Source organism: Caretta caretta, chromosome 1 (assembly GCF_965140235.1).
Source record: "Caretta caretta isolate rCarCar2 chromosome 1, rCarCar1.hap1, whole genome shotgun sequence".
NCBI lineage: Eukaryota > Metazoa > Chordata > Testudines > Cheloniidae > Caretta > Caretta caretta.
Window position 1 is genome coordinate 323874232 of NC_134206.1, and position 24431 is coordinate 323898662.

The 24431-nt window shown below is 40.6% G+C and overlaps 1 protein-coding gene across 4 annotated transcripts in view; it reads left to right on the forward strand.

The window, feature by feature from the left end:
- Positions 1 to 24431, forward strand: part of CELSR1 (cadherin EGF LAG seven-pass G-type receptor 1) — a 260863-nt gene that overhangs the window by 112651 nt on the left and 123781 nt on the right. For all 4 annotated transcript variants that reach the window (XM_048836251.2, XM_075124485.1, XM_075124487.1 and 1 more), the window contains exon 2: positions 984 to 1622. In XM_048836251.2, the coding sequence (XP_048692208.2) occupies positions 984 to 1622 (639 nt within the window). The remainder of the gene's footprint in view (positions 1 to 983; positions 1623 to 24431) is intronic.

The following is a 24431-nucleotide window of genomic DNA, read 5'->3' on the forward strand; positions in this document are numbered from 1 at the left end:
ACTTTCTAAATAAAATATTATATATTTGTGAAAAAATGACAAAGTCCTTAAGTTCAGCCAGGAGACAGAACCAAACACGAGGGTTTGATCTCTGTGATGTAGGTGCTCATTGCAATTTCCATGTTCATTTATGTATACAGTATACATAATGTATATAGAACCCATCACATTGCCCAGGATCAATAATTATATTTCATAATGAAATGAGACTGTAAAGTTTGCAAAGACATTGCATTAATATAAGTAACTCTGTACTGGGGGTTGTACTGGCATCCATCACTCTCTGGTATCAGATATCACTGCCATATGTGCATTGAAATGTTTTGTAGCAAAAAAACGTGGATATGTCAAAGACCTAATGGAGCAGTGTAAAAATGCCTGCTTTCATTAGAGATTGGCTTCATTTGGCTTCATCTCCAACTTTCATATAAGGTTCCTGAAGGAAATCAAATGTAGTTAGCTCTTATTCCCTATGATGACTTTTATCTAAAGTCCTGATAATCCTTTCTCTCACTCTGCATAGTTTTGGTACTTTAAGTCTGAGACCGCTGCGGAGAAGATAATTTTGGTGTTGTGCTGCAGAAAGTGACAGCTTCATAGCATTAGTTGTAGGCTAGCAGTGACTTGTGTAAGATATGTTCAGTTCCTATCAGAAGAAGTTTCTTGCCCTTAACCCTCTCACAGCTATTTGTCTTGCTAGCAGTTTGCAGTTGCTTGAGTGGAACAGTCTAGGCAGTGCATACCTGGATGTCCCTTGTACTTTACTTCCAAGCTTTAGGTTCTTTCCAGTGCAGAAGTCAAAGCACTTTCTGTCTCTCTCTCACGTCCCAGCAGGCTGGAATGTCTCACATCTCAGTTGTGTTTATTGGAGAATGCCTGAGTAGCCTGGTCTGTATGCCAAAGCACTTCAGAGGATGTTGTTTGAAATAACTCTGATCTCTCTGTCTCTCTCTCTTCTCCACCCCCCTCCCCCATTTCAATAGATGGTGTTCACAGTGTCACAGCAGTCTGCACCCTGAGGGTGACTATCATTACCGATGACATGCTGACCAACAGTATCACCGTGCGGCTGGAAAACATGTCCCAGGAGAAGTTCCTCTCCCCGCTGCTCTCTCTCTTTGTGGAAGGTGTGGCGACGGTGCTGTCTACTACCAAGGATGGCATCTTCGTCTTCAACATTCAAAATGATACAGACGTCAGCTCCAATATCTTGAACGTGACATTCTCCGCTTTACTTCCTGGTGGCATTAGAAATAAGTTCTTCCCCTCCGAGGACCTCCAGGAACAGATCTACCTCAACAGGACACTACTGACTATGATCTCTATGCAGCGGGTCCTGCCTTTCGATGACAATATCTGTTTGCGAGAGCCTTGCGAGAACTATATGAAGTGTGTCTCGGTGTTGAAGTTTGACAGCTCTGCTCCATTTATTAGTTCAAACACCGTTTTGTTCCGACCCATCCATCCCATCAATGGTCTGAGGTGCCGGTGTCCCCCTGGGTTTACAGGCGACTATTGTGAAACAGAGATTGATCTCTGCTACTCCAATCCTTGTGGCAATAATGGGCTTTGTCGGAGCCGAGAAGGAGGCTACACTTGTGAATGTTACGAGGACTATACTGGTATGTGTTTATCTTATCTATTATACCCATGATTTATATGTTAGGCCATCCACTGAGTCAGTTCTGTATCAAGCTGAAATTGTTGACATTCTTACTCAAATGGAGAAAGCCTCTGACTCTGGTAGAGAGAAGGATTTAATGTGTCACATTTGCAGTTAGACGAAATCCCATATCTTTGTTTTAAAATGTCTTGTTTGGACACATCTCTTTTACATTTGTGTTTCTGGGAGGGAAAAGAGGGTCCCTGATTGCACATCCAACTATCTTCTACTCCTTAAATAATACTCAAGACAACCAACAGTGCTAGATGTAAATCAGTATTCTTTGAGTGCAACATGTTATCATAGAATATCAGGATTGGAAGGGACCTCAGGAGGTCATCTCGTCCAACCCCCTGCTCAAAGCAGGGCCAATCCCTACCTTTTGCCCCAGATCCCTAAATGACCCCATCAAGGATTGAACTCATAGCCCTGGGTTAGCTGGCCAATGCTCAAACCACTGAGCTATCCCTCCCCATGTTATGATGAGTCACTCCTTATTTTGAACTATTATTATTACTTATTGTTTGTATTGTGGTAGTGCCTAGAAGCCCCAGTCATGGACCAGGACCTGATATGGCTAGGTGCTGTACAAACAGAACAAAAAGATGGTCCCTGCCTCAAAGACTTACTATAATGTAAACAGATGGGAAATACCATATGTAAGCTTCAATTTGTGAATACCCATCCAGGCAAATATAAAAAGAGAGAATCTATCTCTCGATCCAATTTCCTTTCTAGAAATTGTATGTTTAAAAGAACATAAGATTGCTTCTTCTTCTTGTCATTCCCCTCCTAGTAGGCCCATCTTTATCAGTTTTTTGATTTAGTTACTTTATCTTGTAATTTACCAGACAATTAATAGAGGTTAAAGTGCTACTTCTGCAGTATTTATGAAGAGTATAGAAGAAGAAGAAGAATTAAATGCTACATAGTAGAACCATTGTAGTTAATGGGATTACTTATGAACTTAAATTGTGCATGTGTCAACGTACTTTGCTGGATCAGGTCTAAACTCTCAGCTGAGACTTACATTACGGCAAAGTTCTTAGCTGTTTGACCTTCTGAGAAAACCTGAATGACACACTGTCGGTCAACAGGAATTACAGTTATTTGGGTGGTTAGGAATTTATAGAATAAATAGTCTTTCTGAAGTTCCTGCTGATTACTGCGATATTATCCTTGTAGTAGTGTATTCCTAGTGTATCCATTGTGGAAGTTGATGTAGACGAAACTGAAGTATTTCCTGAGTTCTTAGGTCCAGAGCCTGCTCCTACTCCATGAAAGTCAGTGACAAAACTCTCTTCTTGGCACCAAGGGAAATTCAGTAGTATGCTTACTCAGTGCATCAGTAGGAGCTTATGTTATACCAAGTAGTTAAAAAACAGAGTGAAATAGCGTAGAAGCAAAAAACAAACAAAATGTAATATCTATGTCTTTTTAGCATCAGCAAATATTTATTTAAAATGGAGGAGGAGGGAAGAGGGGGCGTTTCGTATTCTAAAGCACTAAAGTTTTAATGATACTTTGAGGATAAGTTTGTTTGTTATTAAATAATTCCTGTTTTTCTTTTAAAAATTACCTGTTTTGCTTGTGCACTTTGAACAGCTGAATATTAAATGTCTAAATAACATTCACTAGAAATATTTTGTCTAGGAATTTCCAGGGTGTGTGGTTTGTTTTTTTAAAAATAAATAAATCTTAAATTAACCTATTTTAACAGCGGGACTGAGAGCCAGGGCTGAGGTGGTGGGGAGTGGGAATGGCTGCCTTGCTGGGGAGGCTGTCAAATAAACATACTTCCTCTATTTGAAACTTTGTGCCCCTGGAAAATGCTTAAACCAGTGCTCCAGCTTCCTTCATCTTTTATTCAAAACTTCTTGGGAAGCTCCAGCAGCCTGGCTGGCTGAAAACCTTTGAGGCCAGGCAGAGAAAGCTGGAACATCATTTAGGACATTTTCTTCCACTGTGAGTGTAAAGCTTTAAATAGAACAAATATGACTGTTTGTGGCTCCCAAGCTTCCTTAGCCCTGTTCTTTGGCCAGCTTCACTCCTAAAACCCTTAGCTAGTCTCCATCTCTTCTAGAGGAACATCTTTTGTCCACTGCCCCATGCATTTTCTTTCAGCAGACGTTTTAGATTTCTAAAGTTTTATCTTTTCGAAAATTATACCTATACAGATCCATATGGACGAAAATGCATATGTCTAAATGGAATGTGCTTATAGGGCCTGCTCCAAGCCCCCCACATGGAAAGTCTTTTCTTTGCCATCTGTGGCTTTTGGGTCAGATCCACAGATTACAAAGGATGGGGCAATGGAGAGGGGGCAGCACTGTTAGGGGGAGCATTGCACTGAGGGGGTACCATGCCAGGGACAGTGGACCAGAGACCTCCCTTAAGAGCTGCACAGGATGTGGGGTTCGCCTAGAGATCAGAGGAATTCTGCCAGAGATCAGTCCCTTTCCTAAGGTCCAAATGATAAACTATTAGCTCAACCAGTAAACTCTGAAACGGGCTGTGAGACAGTGTTGGAAGTTTTATGACCAATTAATTTGATGAAAAATGTTTTCTATAATAAACATTACAGTATAAATAGAAGTGATTATGACTAACAGTTTATTAAACAAAAACTTGCACATTAACAAACTTAATTAACCCATGTTTTAGAATTTGGAATAATTTGTGTTTTCATCTGTTCAGAAATTTCTTTGCTGGAAATCTCTGGGAAAAAAACGTGTAAGCTTGTCAAATAAATAGATGAACAGATGAAAATGTAAAAGGTATTTTTTAAATGCTTAAGTCATAAACTAATTATTTAATTTCTTTGCATATTCACTCTGTATTTATAGTGTAGGGGATATACATATGGAAAGGATATATTTTATTCACACAAAGATTTGATTGCTACATTAAGTGCAATTGTCGATGCACTTTTTGTATTTCAAAGCCACTTGTCATAGCTGGAGGTTTGTGCCAAAATGATCAACAGTAACATAGTTAACAGTGTTGATATTTGAATAGTCACATTCAGTCTCCATAGTTAACCACACCATTGAGATGAATGGGGCTGTTCACACTTCTCCAACTTTATTGCTTCAGACTCGTTGCAGGCTCAGGGAGATAACACAGTATTCATTTATATTTGGTTCATGTTTTTGAGATTTTCTTCAAAACCATGAAGACTAGAAACAATTATTTTTTAATAATGACAGCTTGGAATCTGGAACATCCTTTTGATACATACATATTTAATAATTGTAATGTTTGTTGAGAAATATTCATAATGATCATCTTGGTGTACATAATGATTAAGAAGTATTAGTACATAAAAATTAATGTTAAAATGTAAAGTAGTTCATCTCTTAGATTTTGCTCTCTTTTAGAAATAAGACTAGTTTCACATATCAAATATAGAAATTCATTTGCTAGAGGGAGCCACAAAGTCACACACCAAACCAGAAAAAGTTAAGGGTCCATTTTAAATTCATTTTAGCTCAGTTATAAAATTCATTCAGCAGAGTAAGTGCTGTAAGTTTAGAGAAGTTGCATGGTAACAGGCACACATAATAAAGACGTTTAATCCCTGTTTTAAACGGCAAACCTCAATGCTTCTTTAAATATGGCTCTGCTGTGGTATCCCCGTAATATTTTTTAAAAAAAGGAGTACTTGTGGCACCTTAGAGACTAACCAATTTATTTGAGCCTCTAAGGTGCCACAAGTACTCCTTTTCTTTTTGCGAATACAGACTAACACGGCTGTTACTCTGAAACCTGTAATATTTTTAGTTTGCTATTCAATGTGAATATTAATATATTCCTGTTTATTGTTAAACAGATACAATAAAAATACAGTGTGTGCAGCGTGATCAAGTCGATGCTACATTAGGACCTTTATGCCCACATTGCATTATAATATGTTTTTTCCACTGAAATTAATACAACTAACATAGTGGTCCCCAAAGTTTTTAAGCCATGTCCCCCCTTACTGTAATGTAATCTGTCCGCGCCCACTGGGATCTGGGAGCAAGATTGGGGGCCAAGACTGGGACAATAGCTGCATCTGGGGCCGAAAGATGGGAGCTGTGGTTGCGGTTGGGAGCCGGGCTGTGGTTGGGGGCCGAGGCCAGGGCCAGGACCAGGTCATGGTTGGGGTCAGGAGCTGAAACTGGGGTCTCAACTTGGGGCAGGATTGAGGTCAGAGCCGGAACCAGAGTGGAGCTGGGGGCAGAGCCGGGCCAGGTGGCGCTCCCTCCTTGCCCCCCAGGGCAGGCTGGCCCAGGCCCCACTGACCCCCCTGAACGTTCTTCTGTGCCCCCGTATGGTGGTTCGCCGCACAGTTTGGGAACCACTGAACTAACATATGGTGGTCATTGGCCAGAGTTTGTTTCCCTCCCTCCCCCGCTCAGAGGACCAGGTGGAAAATATTACCAACAAATAATTCATTATCAGAAATAATCTTAGAAATATTTTACTGAGTAGTTTAGCCCCTGTCAGTCTGATATCCGTCGCCGTGGGGGGTAAAAAAATTTAAACGTTATCATTATTATTGATTATTTGTATTACCATAGTGCCTGTGAGCCCTAATCATGAACCATGAGTGTATTGTGCATGGCGCTGTACAAACACAAAACACAAAGATGGTCCCTGTCCCGGTTTTTGTCTTATATAAAATAAGATTTCAGCCATTTTACATGTTTGACTTATAGCTATTCATATTCCATAATATTTTATTTTAAAATGTTAAAAAATATAATTTACTGCTTAAAACTATAAAAAATTCACATATATTTATTATTTAAATAATGCAGGGTTTTTTTCAATACTAACATTGCTTGTTTTCTTGAATGCAAAATTAGTAAATTTTAATAAATAGAATAAAAATTTGCCCACTGGTATGTGTATGCATGGAAAATTACACAGGTTGAAAGTGGAGGAATACTGGCTCTACAGAAATGCCATCATGATATTGATTCAGTGCAGTATCATATTAATATGAGACATTGTTGAATATTTGAATAAACTTAAAAGATGGCTTTCCCCTGTTGGAGTGGTATTGCTCAGTGGAATGTAGCCTGTTCTGAGGTTATAAAATCTCCCTTTCCCTATAAAGAGCCATATTTAGAAAAATAATTAGAAGAAAATGGTAAAATCTATCATCTCTTCAATGAGGAACACAAAATCTTGATGATACGTCATAAAACAAACATAACTCAGTATAAAAGCACTCTGTTTATCTGCTAAAATACGGTATTTATGTCCTATAGAAGATAATTATGTCCTAATAAGTTGGAATTTCCCTCCATTCCCCCCGACCCCCGCTTTGAAGTTCTCCATTTGTTTTGCTGTAATTATTAGTCATTTATACATGATGAAAGTTTCTCTGTCTTCAGGAGTCTTCAGTTACTAGCACAAAGGTAAACCGAGCTTTTACAAGGTATTTTTGAAATTGGAATACTGGCTAATTACTGATTGGCTTCACTTCCTGTGATGTAAGGAGGTGAGTGAACAGGAGACATATGTTTATAGCAATCATTTTGGAGTAGCGACCATCTTCATTTCTTCATTTTGTACAAATCTGAGTACTCTAGTGGTGTTAAGCAAACAGTACACAATAATAACGCCACCATTGGTTTTGATGGGACTGGGTGCATGACTGAGAGCTCAAATTACATCTGTTACAGGGCCTGGTATTTCAAGTTAAACAAACAAATGTAATTAACTAGAGTAATGTGGAATAACTACTTCATGTATTTATTTCCAGGTGTATTTCATGCTCTATTGTGCCTAAAACACAGAGCTTGGTTTGAGAGCAGCTGAAGCAGTTAAGGTCAGCTGGGAACTCAAGCTAACAATCCCTAGACCTGAATATGAGTGGGGGCATGGACAGAAGTAAAAATGGTGATATAGCTCTTGATATACCTTGTGCTCTTGAGGGCAGGGGCCTAATTCTGAGACCTGCACAGTCGTTGGAGGCATAGATGCAACTGGGGGGAATGGAAAAAAGTTAAAGGGATCTAGCCCCACCAATGTTTTACTCTCTTTCAGTGGAGGGTATTCCTTCTGCCTTTTCTTTGGCCACCCAAACACCTGGGGGGAGCAGTTGTTATAAAAATAGTGCCTCAGAGTTTCTTGGGCCCTCTGCACCTCTTCTTTGGCTTTTATTTCAGAGAGGGGGATGTAAATCTTAAATCATCTAGGTAATCAAATGTAGTGATCAGAGAGATCTTGTACATGTTGCACTACAGTTTTTCTGTAAGCTTCACTATCATGTTACTGTATTGACATGAGAAACCATGAAGTGAAACCTTACTCTCCCATCGTGTGTCGTGCAGATCATCATTACTGGTTGGATTTCATTGTGCTAGGTGCTGTACAACTGTACGAGATAGTACCCATCCTAAGGAGCTTTCAGTCTAAAAGACAAAGCTTAACAGGTGCATGAGACAAACAAATGAGATGGGGTAACAAATATTGTAGGATGTTTGCAATTCTTAGTAAGTCAGTCACAAATAATCACAACTTTCCACTTGCCTAATCAAGGACTTGGTCTTCTAAGTACCATGCCTTAAATATCTCGTGTTCACACTGTTTCTATATGAGAAGTTTATTATTTTTATGTTTCAATGTTCAGTTTGCATTTCCGTGCAGATTAAAATGTAGTGCCTTTTTCACTGCAAGACAGCACCACTATTGCACACTTAATTTACACTTTTGTGGTTCCTACATAGTCAGAGAATAACTAAGAGTATGTTTACACTTGAAATGCTAGAGTGCCACAGGGGCCGTGGTGCAGCTGCTCCACTGTACTGCTTCAGTGTGGATACTACTTACGCTGATGGGAGGGGTTCTCCTGTCGCTGTAGTTAATCCACTTCCTGGACGGGCAGTAGCTAGGTAGACAGAAGAATTCTTCTTAAGATTCTATACAGTAACACTGCGCTGAGATATTCAGAGCAGCAGAATTCATTGTATTTCTCTAAGGCCTGGTTTATGATAAAATGTTAGGTTTACCCAGCTAAATTGCTCAGGGTGTGAAAAATCCATACCCCTGAGCGGATGTAGTTAAGCCGACCTCGCCCCCAGTGTAGACAGCAACGTTCTTCCATCGACCTAGCTACTGCCTGTTGGGGAGGTGGATTACCTGTGCCAATGGAGGAGCCCCCGCCCATCAGCGTAGGTGGTATCTATGCTGAAGCACTACAGTAGTACAGTTGTAGTACTGCCTCTGTGCTGCTCTAGTGTTTCATGTGTAGGCAAGCTCTGGAAGTCTGGCCATTTAGTTTTATTCCTGTTGTATTTGCCAGCGTTTAATAGCTGGTCTTTAGTTAAGTGATCCAGGTCATGCTGGAAAAACCACTCATAGTCTTCAGCAGATGTAGAGCGCAGTAAGTCCTCAATCCAGTCATGAATTTTTTAAGCTATGTACAAGCAGCATGAGAAAATGCAGAGATTCGTTCAGTTCTGTGGTATTGTCAAGGATTTCTATTCTTTAGCCAATAATATCCCAGTTTGGTCTTCATCTGAGATGAGATTCTAATTTTTCAAGTCAGGTATACTTACTTGGAAGGTTTTCAGCTTCCACAGACATGATGAGTCCGGAAATCTGGCAGCCAGGCTAGCCATAATGAGCATATTATGTTGTTCAGAATGTCTTAAATTCTGTTCTCCGTTACACTTGTGCAGCTTCATTAAGTCAGAGGGATTGCTTGTGTGTAACAGAGCAAAATCTTGCCTAATGTACCTTAATATGATTCCTTCAGGCACCTCAATGTAGTCCTAAAGTCTGGGTTTGTTTATTAGAGACTTTCCAATTTTCATAACTGTTAGGCTTATCCTTATGTTGTATAAAACAATTTTGATGACCAAATTAATAATCTGACACATAAGAACAATAACAAACAAATCCTGTTGTTCCCAAATGCTTCTCTAGATCTAGTAATTTTGACTGCTTAATGGATCATCTTTTTGAGTTACCAGATGCAAATGTTAAAGAACGACAGCGTGATGGATTCATCATAAAACCTTTTTCTACTGTCCTGTAACTAGTTCCTCTTCACTGCTACAAAGGAGTGACTGTTGGCCCAGTCTTTATAGCTAGCTGACTGTACTGGTAATGTTTAAGTGCACATCCACCTGAACTCAGCAGAATTGTATGTTGTCAATGTACTATAAACAATGGGAAGTCTTCCTATAAGGATTCCTTTTCAACCGATCAACAAGTATTAATTCCAGACACTGGGTAGGACAGTGAATGGCTCACAATGTTTTAACAATGGGCACAATACACCTTTTCCCACTCCTAACAAGTCTAAACATTTTCCTGACTAAAATAGTCTCTTAATATTGTTTGTGTGAAAGTCAAGAGGAGTGTTGAGTATTGCTTTTGTAATTCCTTGGATTGTTTCCTGAAGGCTCAGAGGAATATTGGTTATTTTTACTTCTAGTTTCAGTATGGCATTAAAATAGGACAGTTGATTTTAAAATGAGAGAGATCCTTTGAAGTAAGAAAGTCCTGTGTCCTATTAAAGTTCAGAAAATTTCTCCTCTATTTCCCCAGTAGGGTGTCATGTTGTTATTATCATGGTCCTGTCTTAGTCATTTGCTCATTCAGGTCTCGGTTCGTATGTTCATGACAGTCACATAGCTCTAACAAAGCATCACTGCATGGACATGAAACAAAATTGTCATTTTATGTCTATGTGGCTGCCTGTCTCTTCTGCATCACCATAACTCAGTCTGGTGTCTGCACCTGTTTTCAGTATAAATTAAAATGTTCTTACAGAACCAGCGGAGGTCCTTGTATTTTTAGCGGTTCTAGGCCTAATACCTCTTGTATGGCTGTTCTCTAGCTCCTTTTCTTGCCTTCTTTCTGGCTATGATAGAAAATCTCCTCTCCCTTTAATTGAAATAAACTGATGTTTTAATTGCTCTGAGGCTGATGTTGGAAGCCCTCTCATTGATTCAAATGGAGTCTGTACCCAGAGTGCTTTGGGAACAACCAGTGTTCTCACTACACCCAACTTGTATTCCTTTTAAAACCAGCAAGGCTAAAAGCATTCAGTGTGCTGAAACTTTTGGCAATGCAGCGAGGTGTCTGGAGGTAGCATTTAGCTTCTGCAAAATGCTTAGAGGGCACGGCTAGCACAAAAGCTGGAAAAAACCTATCCACTTCTTTCCTTTGTAACAACTATGCATGTTGACTCATAATGCCTCATAAATCTTATTTCTCGGTGCTTTGAAGTTTTCCCTTAAGTCTGTTACATTTAACCATGCTGAGGAGCAATGAACCCCAGATGTTTCCATGTGAGCTGACTTAATATCTGAACGTATGAGGAATCTCTACAACCTCTTCTTTGCAATTAACCACAGACAGTAGGTCTTTTCTCTGTTATTCTACATTCTGTTCTGCATTTCAGGAACGCCATACTCCTTTGTGATATATAATTGACTTTTTCTCTTTTGGGTAATGCCCCATTTGTATCACATAGTCATGGAAGGAAGCTCATCAGTTTTGGGCACTTCACCGTAAGAAGGATTTTAATGCTGATGCGTATCATTTGTCAAAAACCTTTTTGTGTTTTTTGTAAAAGAACCTTGATTTCTTATAATTACATGTTGTACTTATAAAGCACCTTCCATCAATGTTCTTTGCAAATAATGACGAATTAAGCTTCAAAAGAAGCTCTTCAAGGTAGAGAAGTGCTGCTACCTTCAATTTACAGGTGGGGAAACTGAGGCACAGAGAGGCTTGAAATTGCAAAAGTCATTCACCAGTTCTAGGTCAAAGCCAGGAATATAACCCTCCCCTGCACTCTGGCTTCCCTGCGCTCTTCCACTGGCACAAGTGGCCTTAAACCTGGCGGATCTCACCTGTGAAGGGGAATTCTCTGGTGGCATAGAGTTTCCATAGTGACTCATATATCTAGCTCTACTGTCTGTAACTGGCGGGATTGTGGGTCTGGCCCGGGGAGCCGGTTTCCTTTACCTTGGTGGTCCCTGGCTGGGACAGTAGAGATTCCAGTTGACCTAAGCAGAATCCCTCATGGACCTCTGGGGAAGCACACACTGAAGCAACAGCTGCACTGCCTTTTCAAAGGATGCAGCATGTGCCGAGCTCCTCCTTGCACTCTTGAGATGCTAGCACCAAGGGTGGTACTAACCAGCGAAGAACAATGGCTTCGCTCCTCAGCCACACTATGATATGACCTGGTATAGGTTGGAAAAGGAGACAGTCTCCCCCAGTTGTGTCACCCACTCAGGGCCAGCCACAGGTTTACCTGCAAGAGAATCATTTTCATGTGGAAGTTGAGGGTCAGTGGGAGCTGCAGATGCTCATCACCTCTGAAAATCAGGCCACCTCTACTTAAGTGTCTAAATATGGATTTAAGCTATTACCAGCAGGAGAGTGGGGTGGGAGGAAGTATTGTTTCATGGTCTCTGTGTATATAATGTCTTCTGCAGTTTCCACAATATGCATCCGATGAAGTGAGCTGTAGCTCACGAAAGCTCATGCTCAAATAAATTGGTTAATCTCTAAGGTGCCACAAGTACTCCTTTTCTTTTTGCGAATACAGACTAACATGGCTGTTACTCTGAAACCGGATTTAAGAATCTAATTTTAGGCTCCACTTTTGACAGTTTGAGTTCTATATATATATATATATCATTAATTGCGCAGGCTACAAATGCAGGTGCAATATATTTGGCATCACATTGAAGTTAATACCTTAACAGTGAAATTAACGCCATAGAAAGGGAGGGGAATCTCAATCTATTTATAAAACTTGAGATGAAATAGACACAGAAGCCGTTCTGACAGCAAAGTTTCTATTTAGAAAACCTGGATCAGGCTTTCTTAAAATTTGAAGCCACAAACATTCTGAATGCATTGTTTGTCATCTCCCTTCCCCCTTCAAGCTGCCCACTAATAGTAGTTCCAGGGACAGTGTACAATAAATCTTGCTTTGTCCGTTTCTCCATAGTGCTGGCTCTGAAGGTTTTCTTCATAGCTGCTAGATTCTTCCTTCTTATACATCCAAAAATGCTTCGAATGATAGGGTCGTCCCATGATCCTTAGTTAGAGCTATACTTAGCAGCAGAATCTTAATAATTAGCGTGCAGACCACTATAGAGTTTGCTGGCATTTATGATGTATGAGCATTGTGATTAGATGGTGAGTGTCTGTTTTCTTTGATTCTTTCCATTTCATACATCACCATCAGTGATTTAGCAGGATCAATTATGCCCTCAGTTACACTTATGCAACCTGTCTTCAGATTGTGTTCTCACACAGGCTGCTCTGTTAGTTTCAAGATGCTTTAGTTGAGGATATAATTGTGCCTGTAGATTCTGTGTGATATTAAATGAACCTAGCTGGACAGCCAGGCCTCAAGGTGAATTTACGGAGCTAGCAGTTAGCAAAAAATAAAAACAATCTTTTTACTTGCAAAATTACCAAATAGGTGGAAGTCAATGAGTCACAATGAGCGAACCCCCTAAGTCCATTTTGATAGTCATATTTTTAGGACAGAACCGCACTTTTAACAAATAAGAGCAGTGCTAAAAGCTTTTACCTCTTCTTGGGATTTTACATAAATAATTAACTCTAATTTATCCACTATACAAGTAAAATCAGAGTGTTTAATACATTACTGATTCCAGGCTGGATTCACCAGTTATTTCACTCATCTTGTTATTTGAAGACTATGAAAAATTGTCCATTCATGATGATTGAATTTAAAATAGTTAAAAACTACAATTAAAAATGTATTTACTGAGTGAAGAGACAGAGTTTTCGCCATCTCTTCACTGTAGACACTAATTCTCGCATAACAGTTTATTTTTACCACAGCATCTATATCTATTATTTGCTGCCATGGGGACAACAGAGTGAAACTTCTTTGAAGCCTGAATGAATTGGCTGGTAGAAGTGCTAAGCTAACTTTTTTTAATTGCTTTACGGACATCTCTGTGTTAGAGTAGGCAGCACGCTGATCAGCTGCTGCTGTAATTGCATGGGATTGCTTAGTGTTCCATTCTAGCCATTGTCTTCTCTTTGTAGATTTGAAGTTTGACAGTTTTATTTGTGGCTCTGGCTTTGATTGTATGATTGTCACTCAGATTCTCCTCTTGGTTCCTGTGGATCCTTGTTGTGTGGTTTCACAACTAAATTTTCTCTGTCATGGAGTGACTGTCCAAATTGTAAAACTGATTTTTGATTGATCCAAAATGGTTGGCCTACATTTTTGTCCATACTTTTTGATGGACAAAACTTTGTTACAGCAGTAGAAACTCAGATTTGCAAAATGAACTTGATATTGGATTCACAGATGATGCTGGAGTTTTCCTGCAGCTAATTCCACAATCAGTGCTTACTTGACAGGATGTAGAAATTGCTGTTGATGCCTTGGTCTCCTCCTAATTAGATTACTGTGATGCGTTTGTCGCTGACTGTTTATTCATCAGAGACTGTAAGTTGCCTCTAATTTTAACATCAATCTATCATGAGTTTTCCTAGGAGGGGAAAATAGTTTTATCTTATTACCCCAGTCCTGATGTTCCTCCACTGGCTACCAATCTGACTTAAAAGTTTATCAGGTTTGTACAAATCCTTCCTTTACTTTTCACCCAGTTATCACAGAGACTTTCTTTTCAGCATATTCCATGGCAGTCAGTGAATTCAGCCTGCTGAAAGACCCTGGGGTTTAGACTCCTCTTCTGAAGCCTCCTGCTTTATGTGTTATGCCTCTTGCCTGTGGAAATACTTGCCCAGATCAAAGTCCTTGGCTTCTTTTAAAACCAAGCTAAAGACTTAAATGTTTTGTTTGTTCTTTTTAATTAGTTTTATAATGGTTTGACAAGATTTCTGTTGTTACAAAGCACTTTAAAGTGCTTGCATTCAGGGTGCTTTGTAAAACAAAGTGATAGACCAAACACCAGTATAATCACTTAACCTCTGCCCTGGAAGCTGAATGTGCTACCTGTCACTCTCTATCTGCATCTCTTAAGTGGCTGAACAGTATCTAGATTCCAATTCACTTTCAGATTTTTGCTTGAGAAAGTGGGTACTTGAGAAGATTTTAAAAGACACATTTATTGCTGGTGTAAGTGGAATTGTGCTCACTTACACTGGCATTGAACCTGGCCTATAAATTGATCATAGAGCACTGCATCTATCTGCGTGAGCCTGAGCTCCTGGTGTTGGGTTCAGGGGGAGAAAAATCTTCTGCCATGCTGAGAATCTGATAGCCTTTTTGACTTAGGTTGGGATTTTCAAAGGAGTTTAGGGGAGTTCAGTGCCCAAGGCCCAATACAATTCAGCAGGAACTGGCTGTCTAATTCCTGAAGGCGTCTTTAAAAATTCCAGTTTTAATTTATTTTTTTTACCCCTACTGAGAACTCATAAAACCTCACCTACCTGCACTCCTGAGAGTGACTATATTTTGCATGATCCAGGATATTCAGTATATTATTTTAAAGCTATATATAAAGCTTCCTCTTTACTTACTTCAGTTGTTTCACAATTCAATATAAACTACATATAAATGGAAAAACATTATAAGTAGGCAGGAGGAGAAGAATACCTATACATTCATAGGTTTCAGAGTAACAGCCGTGTTAGTCTGTATTCGCAAAAAGAAAAGGAGTACTTGTGGCACCTTAGAGACTAACCAATTTATTTGAGCATAAGCTTTCGTGAGCTACAGCGATGAAGTGAGCTGCAGCTCACGAAAGCTCATGCTCAAATAAATTGGTTAGTTTCTAAGGTGCCACAAGTACTCCTTTTCTTTATACATTCATACAAATAAAAACAGTCCAGGTGGGAGGGATCATGATAGTTCAACCAGGGAGGAAAAACTGCTGCTTTCTGAACAAGCTGCATTGTGTGTGTTTGTATGTAATAGATATATGTTTGTGTGTGTCCGAGTGAATATAGAATATGTGCGCATACATATATGGAAGTATGTATACACATATTTTGTTTGCACTTGGTTTAATTTACGGGGTCGTGAATTAGAAATGTGCTCCTGCTAATGTAGACCAGTATTTGTGTAGGGTAAACAAGGTCAACAGCCAACACTTTTCATGACTGTCCTTTTAGAATAGAAAATACATGCTGAAATTTTGATTGTCTTTGTGGTTGGTTGAGAACCCTACCAGTTGTGTTGGAGAATCTGTGACTCCTAGGAAGAGGAAGGATAGTCCAGTGGTTAGGACACTAGCGAGAGACACACTCTCACAGCAGTGTGGTGACATTACATACAGTAAAGACTGTGAAGTGCTCAGATGCCATATAAGTACCTAAAGTAAGGCAAAATGCAATGTGTTTGCAGTAGAGATTTGTGTTAATACTTTTTGGTCAGCACAAATATAAACATACACTTTTTTTCAAAGTCCATTGTATTCTTCACGATTAAACAAGTGCTTTTATGTATTCATTTATATTGTTAAAAGAATACCTTTCTGTTCTTATTATGATGTTGCAGGAACACTGCGTCAGGACAAATAGAGATGTACTTATCATTAAAGGTAATTCAAAGTCAGTGTATTCAGTTCAGTGATACATTATTGTCTTTACAAACTATGCATGTGTTTCCAAAGAGTGACAAAGATAGGTTTCTGCCAGAGAGATAAGATGCATCAAGCATTTTCCCAGAATGTGGTGTGTTAGGGGTTTTACCCCTTTGTTCACTTATCATTATTGCCCATTCACAATTCAGAAGCTGGCAGGTTCCTGAGTAATGTGATGCTATGTCTGACATTTCTGTGTTAATTGTTATATTAATACTACAAAAATGAGGGATCCAGTCACAATTGGGAGGTGGGAGGGAGGGTTCTTGTGAGGTGGTTGGTATCTTGTTTGTTATGTTAGCAGTTTGCTTCCATCTCATTGCTATAACACCCAGATTCTGTGATATCTTTGGAATGGCACTTTTAGCCTTCAGTGAATGGAAAAACAAAAGGAGTACTTGTGGCACCTTAGAGACTAACCAATTTATTTGAGCATAAGCTTTCGTGAGCTACAGCTCACTTCATCGGATGCATACTGTGGAAACTGCAGAAGACATTATATACACAGAGACCATGAAACAATACCTCCTCCCACCCCACTCTCCTGCTGGTAATAGCTTATCTAAAGTGATCACTCTCCTTACAATGTGTATGATAATCAAGTTGGGCCATTTCCAGCACAAATCCAGGTTTTCTCAGCCGTCACCTTCAGCCCCCAACTAAAATCCTTCCAACGCATTATTAAGGATCTACAACCTATCCTGAAGGATGACCCAACACTCCCACAAATCTTGGGAGACAGGCCAGTCCTTGCCTACAGACAGCCCCCCAACCTGAAGCAAATACTCACCAACAACCACATACCACACAACAGAACCACTAACCCAGGAACCTATCCTTGCAACAAAGTCCGTTGCCAACTGTGCCCGCATATCTATTCAGGGGACACCATCACAGGGCCTAATAACATCAGCCACACTATCAGAGGCTTGTTCACCTGCACATCCACCAATGTGATATATGCCATCATGTGCCAGCAAAGCCCCTCTGCCATGTACATTGGTCAAACTGGACAGTCTCTACGTAAAAGAATAAATGGACACAAATCAGATGTCAAGAATTATAACATTCATAAACCAGTCGGAGAATACTTCAATCTCTCTGGTCACGCAATTACAGACGTGAAGGTCGCTATCTTACAACAAAAAAACTTCAAATCCAGACTCCAGCGAGAAACTGCTGAATTGGAATTCATTTGCAAATTGGATGCTATTAATTTAGGCTTAAATAGAGACTGGGAGTGGCTAAGTCACTATGCAAGGTAGCCTATTTCCCCTTGTTTTTTCCTCTCTCCCTTCCCCTCCCCACCGCCCCCCAGTTCTGGTTAAACTTGGATTTATGCTGGAAATGGCCCACCTTGATTATCATACACATTGTAAGGAGAGTGGTCAGTTTGGATGAGCTATTACCAGCAGGAGAGTGAGTTTGTGTGTGTGTTGGGGGGGGGGGTGAGAAAACCTGGATTTGTGGTGGAAATGGCCCACCTTGATTATCATACACATTGTAAGGAGAGTGGTCACTTTAGATAAGCTATTACCAGCTGGAGAGTGGGTTTGTGTGTGTGTTGGGGGTGTGTGTGTGAGAAAACCTGGATTTGTGGTGGAAATGGCCCACCTTGATTATCATACACATTGTAAGGAGAGTGATCACTTTAGATAAGCTATTACCAGCAGGAGAGTGGAGTGGGAGGAGGTATTGTTTCATGGTCTCTGTGTATATAATGTCTTCTGCAGTTTCCACAGTATGCATCCGGTGAAGTGAGCTGTAGCTCACGAAAGCTTATGCTCAAATAAATTGGTTAGTCTCTAAGGTGCCACAAGTACTCCTTTTCTTTTTGCAAATACAGACTAACATGGCTGTTACTCTGAAACCAGTGAATGGAAAGTTAATCATATATCATTAAGCTTGTCTCTTTCCCCAACAGAAGTTGGTCCAGTAAAAGAGATTACCTCAGCCACCTTGTCTCCTTAAGACCCTGTTGCTTTTTGACACTTGCTTTGGTTAACAAATTTCAACTGTTGTCACTTTCTTTTTTGCAATTGTAGCACAACATAGCTCTAAGCATTCTTCCTTATTAAAAACACATAATGGCATTCCACAATATTCGTCCAAACCAGGGGTAGGCAACCTATGGCACACATGCCAAAGGCGGCATGCAAGCTGATTTTCAGTGGCACTCACGCTGCCCGGGTCCTGGCCACCGGTCCGGGGGGCTCTGCATTTTAATTTAATTTTAAATGAAGCTTCTTAAACATTGTAAAAACCTTATTTACTTTACATATAACAATAGTTTAGTTATATATTATAGACTTATAGAAAGAGATCTTCTAAAACCGTTAAAATGTATTACTGGCATGCGAAACCTTAAATCAGAGTGAATAAATGAAGACTCGGCACACCACTTCTGAAAGGTTGCCGACCCCTGGTCCAAACCATTGTGATTAACAGTAATATTACTATGATAGTTGGTGTCTTTATTATAGACTACTGTAGTATTTGGATAAGCTCTGTCAATGGCTGATAGTTTTGCCACTGCCTATTAGTCTATCTTTAAAAGACTTGTGCAAAGTTGAAGTTTTTATGTTGCATAACAGGCAGTAATAAAACCAAGACAGGTTTCAGAGTAGCAGCCATGTTAGTCTGTATCTGCAAAAAGAAAAGGAGTACTTGTGGCACCTTAGAGACTAACAAATTTATTTGAGCATTTATTTTCGCGAAGCTCACGAAAGCTGATGCTCAGATAAATTTGTTAGTCTCTAAGGTGCCACAAGTCCTCCTTTTCTTAAAACCAAGACAGTTATGTGAATAACTGTCAGCTATACAAACATTTGTTGCTACAAACTAGTATAATTTTGAACACAAATATGTAAGTGACAGCTTTGCCTTGAGAGACTTAAACCTTATCTCAGTATGAAACTTGTGCTATTTTAATTAAAATCAATTTATTGAATTGCTGCAAATCTCTGTGTAGACTTACATTGGTTTACAATTGCTTATATCAGTTTAACTTAATTCGGCATAATATATTTAATGTACAGGGCTGGCTTTTTTCATAATTGTCTTTATAAGAAGTTTTCTAGACGGCTAGTTGGATAAAATTCTCAAATGCGTGTAAACATCAAAATGCTAAATGTCAAACATCTGGAAACATAAAGATATTGGAAGAGCTGGAGAAAACTAGAGCCTTGGGTCAAAAGCTGGAGGTTAAGCAGGTGTGATTTTGTCCTGTCTCTAAGTACTGGGAAACAAATGATCATTTAAAGTAGAACAAAATTATGGAAACTAGTAAGAGGCTTCTTTGCATTTTTTCCGTCCTCAGGCAAGGAGACTCCTTTTTCACCAGTGGACAGACAGGTGGTCACTTTATAGGAAATATAAGCTTAGAGATGAGAGATTCTAGCGTTCAGAGAGCGGAGAGAGAGGGGGTGATCAAGGAGTCTCCTGTTAAAGAAGGCAACGTTTAAGGTAGTTTTGTGTGTGTGCACTCTTTGTTTTACAATGGCTGAAATTTTCTACAGTTGAGCAACAAAGTGAGGCACTTGGACTTGAACATCAAGATCATTAGAATTTTGAAATACAGTTGGTGTGAAGCATTATGGGAACTGGATTTTCATTGTTGCTGCAAACGCTCCTTTGTTTAGAGTGTCATGGTTCAGTAACTGCATCTAAATCCCATGCTACTCATACAGGTTGTTTTTGTTCTGCAAGAGTAGACTGTACTGTGCTATTGATTGTTAAGCCTGAAGCTTTTAAAGCAATCCCTGTTCTAAATTTTCAGTTTATTTCTTAAAATGAAAACTGAAAAACCTTTACCGTAAGTAATCTTTCAAATGCAGCTTTAACTAAGTGTATAGGAGCCTATGCATTATATTTTACAACACACTTGCTTGTTGCCTAAGGAGCCATAGTTTAGGTAGATATGGGCCACCCTCCCTGAAGAGATCAGTGCACTGAAATGCATATTGTAAAAAATATAATTATGAATATAAAAGAGCTTTATATTAATAATTGAAAACAATCCATATGACATAATAAAGCACATTTACTCTAACAAGACATGGCAGGGGTAGTCCAGTTGGTATAGCGTACTTGAACTTTCAGAAAGCCTTTGACAGGGTCCCTCACCAATATCTCTAAAGCAAAATAAGAAGTCATGGGATAAGAGGGAAGGTCCTTTCATGGATCAGTAACTGGTTAAGCAGTGGTTCCCAAACTTTTTGTATGGGTGACCCCTTTCACTAAGCAAGCCTCTGAGTGCTTATAAATTAAAAACACATTTTTTTTAATATTTAACACTATTTTAAATGCTAAATTTATAACCATATTGTTTAAAATGAATGTACCTTTTCTCACCGCTTTTAAATTAAGACTAAAACACATTTTTATCAAATTATTGTTATAAGCAGATAAGTTAGTTTTACAAATAGTTACTGTTTAATACTGGGGGGTGCAAAGAAACTTTGTCAGTATCACTGTTCAAAGCAGACTTAGTGCCCCATTGCCACCCTTACTTCTGTGCTGCTGCGGTGGCAGCGATGCCTTCAGAGCTAGGTGGCTTGTGACCCCCACATCATAACCTCGTGCTGAGGGGTCATAACCCCCAGTTTGAGAACCCCTGGGTTAAAGGATAGGGAAACAAAGGATAGGAATAAATGGTCAGTTTTCACAATGGAGAGAAGAAAATAGCATGGTCCCCCAAGGATCAGTACTAAGATCTGTGCTGTTCAGCGTATTCATAAATTATCTGGAAAAGGGGTGAACAGTGAGGTGGCAAAGTTTGCAGATGATACAAAATTAGTTTTACTCAAGGTAGTTAAATCCATAGCTGACTGTGAAGAGTTATAAAGGGATCTCACTAAACTGGGTGACTGGGCAACAAAATGGCATATGAAATTCATGTTGTAAAGTACAAAGTCATGCATATTGTAAAACATCATCCCAACTATACATACAAAATGATGGGATCTCTTTCTTGTTACCACTCAAGAAAGAGATCTTGGAGTCATTATGGATAGTTCTCTGAAAACATCAGCTCAATGTACAGCGGGAGTGGGGGCGCCTCAGGAGGGCGGCCCTGTAGGTGTTGGGGGGGATGACCCGGGGGGCTGCCATGAGTGCTGGGGAGAGGGTCGTGGCCCCGGGGGGCACCACAGGTGCTGGGGAGGGAGTTGTGGCCCAGGGGGTGCCACAGGTGTGGGCAGGGGAGGTTGGTGGGGCTGGGGCAGCTCCCTACCCGACTCCTGGGAAGCGGTGACCCTAGTTCCATGTGCTGCCTCTGCTCCACCCCAAGTCCCCAGTTCTGCAGCTCCCACTGGCTGGGAAACACGGCCAATGGGAGCTGCGGGGGGGCGGGGGGGGTTGGTGCCTGCAGGCGGAGCTAGGAGCTGAGGGAGGGAAGCTCCTGTCATCCTTCTGGGGAGCCCCACTCCCCAGGTAAGCACCACCCTGCACCTAACCCCCAGCCCTGACCCCCCCCCCCCATGCCCAAACTTCTGCTGCTGGAGGGCGGGGGTCCTGAGATTCCCCCAGCAGCAGCCAGTGCGCCTGGCCTGGGGGCTGCCCAAGCTGCTCAGGCAGCCCCCGGGCCAGGCACATTGGCCGCTGCAGAAGTCACAGTTCACGGAAAGTCACGGAATCCGTGACTTCCATGATCTCCCTGACAAACATGGAGCTTTATCCATGACCCTTCTTTTTAGCAAAGCTGTTACAATTGTTAAGAAGCAGAATACTGTAAAATCAAGAGGCATGATTTTATTTGAGGTCTGCTGGTCTCCTAATATTACAACTTTATTTTCATAGTCATCTTAAGTTACATGGAAAATTTGAAATTGACCCTTTCCTGTGAAAATCCTTAAATCTGTGGGAAATGTGACATTCAGGCTTTTACCAGCTTTTCACTTATTTATTGTACGTTTGAAGAGACAAACCTGAGCAATCTGTCTTGCTAAAATGGGAATGAGAGTGCAGTGGGCGGGGGGAGGGGAGGGCTGGTTGGAGACTGCTCTTTTGCTCTTGGATTCTGTTATGATAAATCTTCAGATAAGACCATTAAGAGCAGCAGGAAGAGAACAGGAAAGTAAACAGGAGCTTAGGAGGAAGGGGACTGGACTATTCCAAAGAAAACAGTAGGGTTTTCCTCTGAGGAGAAGAGACCTTCTCCTAAATGCTTGTATTTCCTTTGCTCTCTTCATCCTGCTGCTGTTAGTAGTCTATTTACAGGGCATGCTCCTGGTTTTGACTGCTTAAAGGGTACTAAACCTTTCTGAAGTAGGAGACAGGCAGAAAAAAACTCAAGAATTTAGGTGACAGAGGACCCAACTCTGTGGGTAAAGCCTTTGGTTCCTGATTTAGGTACATAATAAAATGTTTTTCACACCATACAAAGCATTGAGTAATTGAAACTGGCAATTAAACCATGTCTTTGTGAAATATATGGTGCCTAGGGATAATTGCCATTTTTCTCCAAGAAATAGTACTTTTTCCTGGATATGCAGCCTTGACTTATTCATAACTAACCTCCATTACTGCTATCTGTGGAAATGCTTAAGTGCTAAATAGTGCAACCCTGTCCTGCATTGAAAGCAGTGGAACTGATTGACTCAGGGCATGGTTACACTGGAAACTTCAAAGCACTGTCACGGGAGCGCTCCCACGGCAGCACTTTGAAGTGCGAACTCTCCCAGCGCTCCTGGTAATCCACCTCCACGAGGGGATTAGCTCCGAGCGCTGGGAACGTGGCTCCCAACGCTTGGAGCCTGTTTACCCTAGCGCTTTAAAGCGCTCTGACCTGCTGTGCTCAAGGGGGTGATTTTTCGCACCCCTGAGCTAGCAAGTTAGAGCGCTATAAAATGTAAGTGTAACCAAGCCCTAAGTTCTCACTAATGTGAGAAGGCGTTGCAAAATCTAGCCCTTAGGTAGCATGTCCAGCTCAGCAATGCAGTTGATCTAGTTTACCATTCTTTCTACTTCCCCTTCTTTAAAATAGCTATTCTGAATGAGTGTCAAGGAGGTGTAGAAGGAAGACACTAAAGAATGCATCAACTGAGCATTGGGCCTATATACCTTCAGGGCAGAGTAAGATTTCTTCTCTTCTTAACTCTAAGATTGTTATTTCCATTACAGATCAACTGAGTAAGGGATATTTCTGCAAAGTTTATGAATGGATGTAAATGTGTTGAGGGTAGACATGTTTTTTGTGCGTATGCCTTAAGGCTTCTCATCATGTACATAATACAGGATAACAGGGAGATGGAATTCTTAGAAAAGTCTGTTCCAAGGCTATATTATCTCAAGTGAGATAGTATAAATTGCAGACACCATGTCTTACCTAATGTATGTTGTATCTCTAGACATACAGTAATTGGTCTTTTTGCTAGATACATATGGAGATAAAGCATAAGCCCTTGCAAGGCTGTGTGTTACATCACCATATCTCATGCCAAATCAGTGTAATTTGCATTGCAGTAGGGTTTTTTACACGCACCTACTATAGTGCTCAGCAGTAACTGGAAACTTCTGTGTAATTTTCATTCCCATGGGCCCCATTGGATCTTATTCTTAAAAGCCCTGGCCAGTGTTCCAAAAGATGTATGTGTCGTGCACCTGTGTTAATGTCTGTGAAACGCCCATGTGATCCACAAGCAGCTGGAGAACCACTGAGAAATACCCCTTCCGATTAATGTACTCAGTGGCTAGGTGGTCTGGTGCCAGAATTGGAATATGCGTGCCATCTATCGTCCCTCTGCAGTTAGGGAAGCCCATTTGTGCAAAGCCATCCACAATGTTACACACGCTGCCCAGAGTCATGGTCTTTCGGAGCAGGATGCCATTAATGGCCCTACATACTTCCGTCAACACAAGTCCAGTGGTTGACTTTCCCACTCCAAACTGGTTAGCCACCGATTGGTAGCAGTCTGCAGTAGCCAGCTTCCACAGTACAATCACCACACGCTTCTGCAATGGCAGGGTAGCTCTCCTTCTCATGTCCTTGCACCGCAGGGCTGGGGCAAGCTCATCACGAAGTCCCATGAATGCGGCTTTCCACACACAAAAGTTCTGCAGCCCAGACATGCATCATGATGTGATCCCACCACTCAGTGCTTGTTTCCCGAGCCCAAAAGTGGCGTTTCACAGTGGTCAGCACCTCTGTGAATGCCACAAGCAATCTCGTGTCGTATCTACTACGCGTAGTGAAATCGATG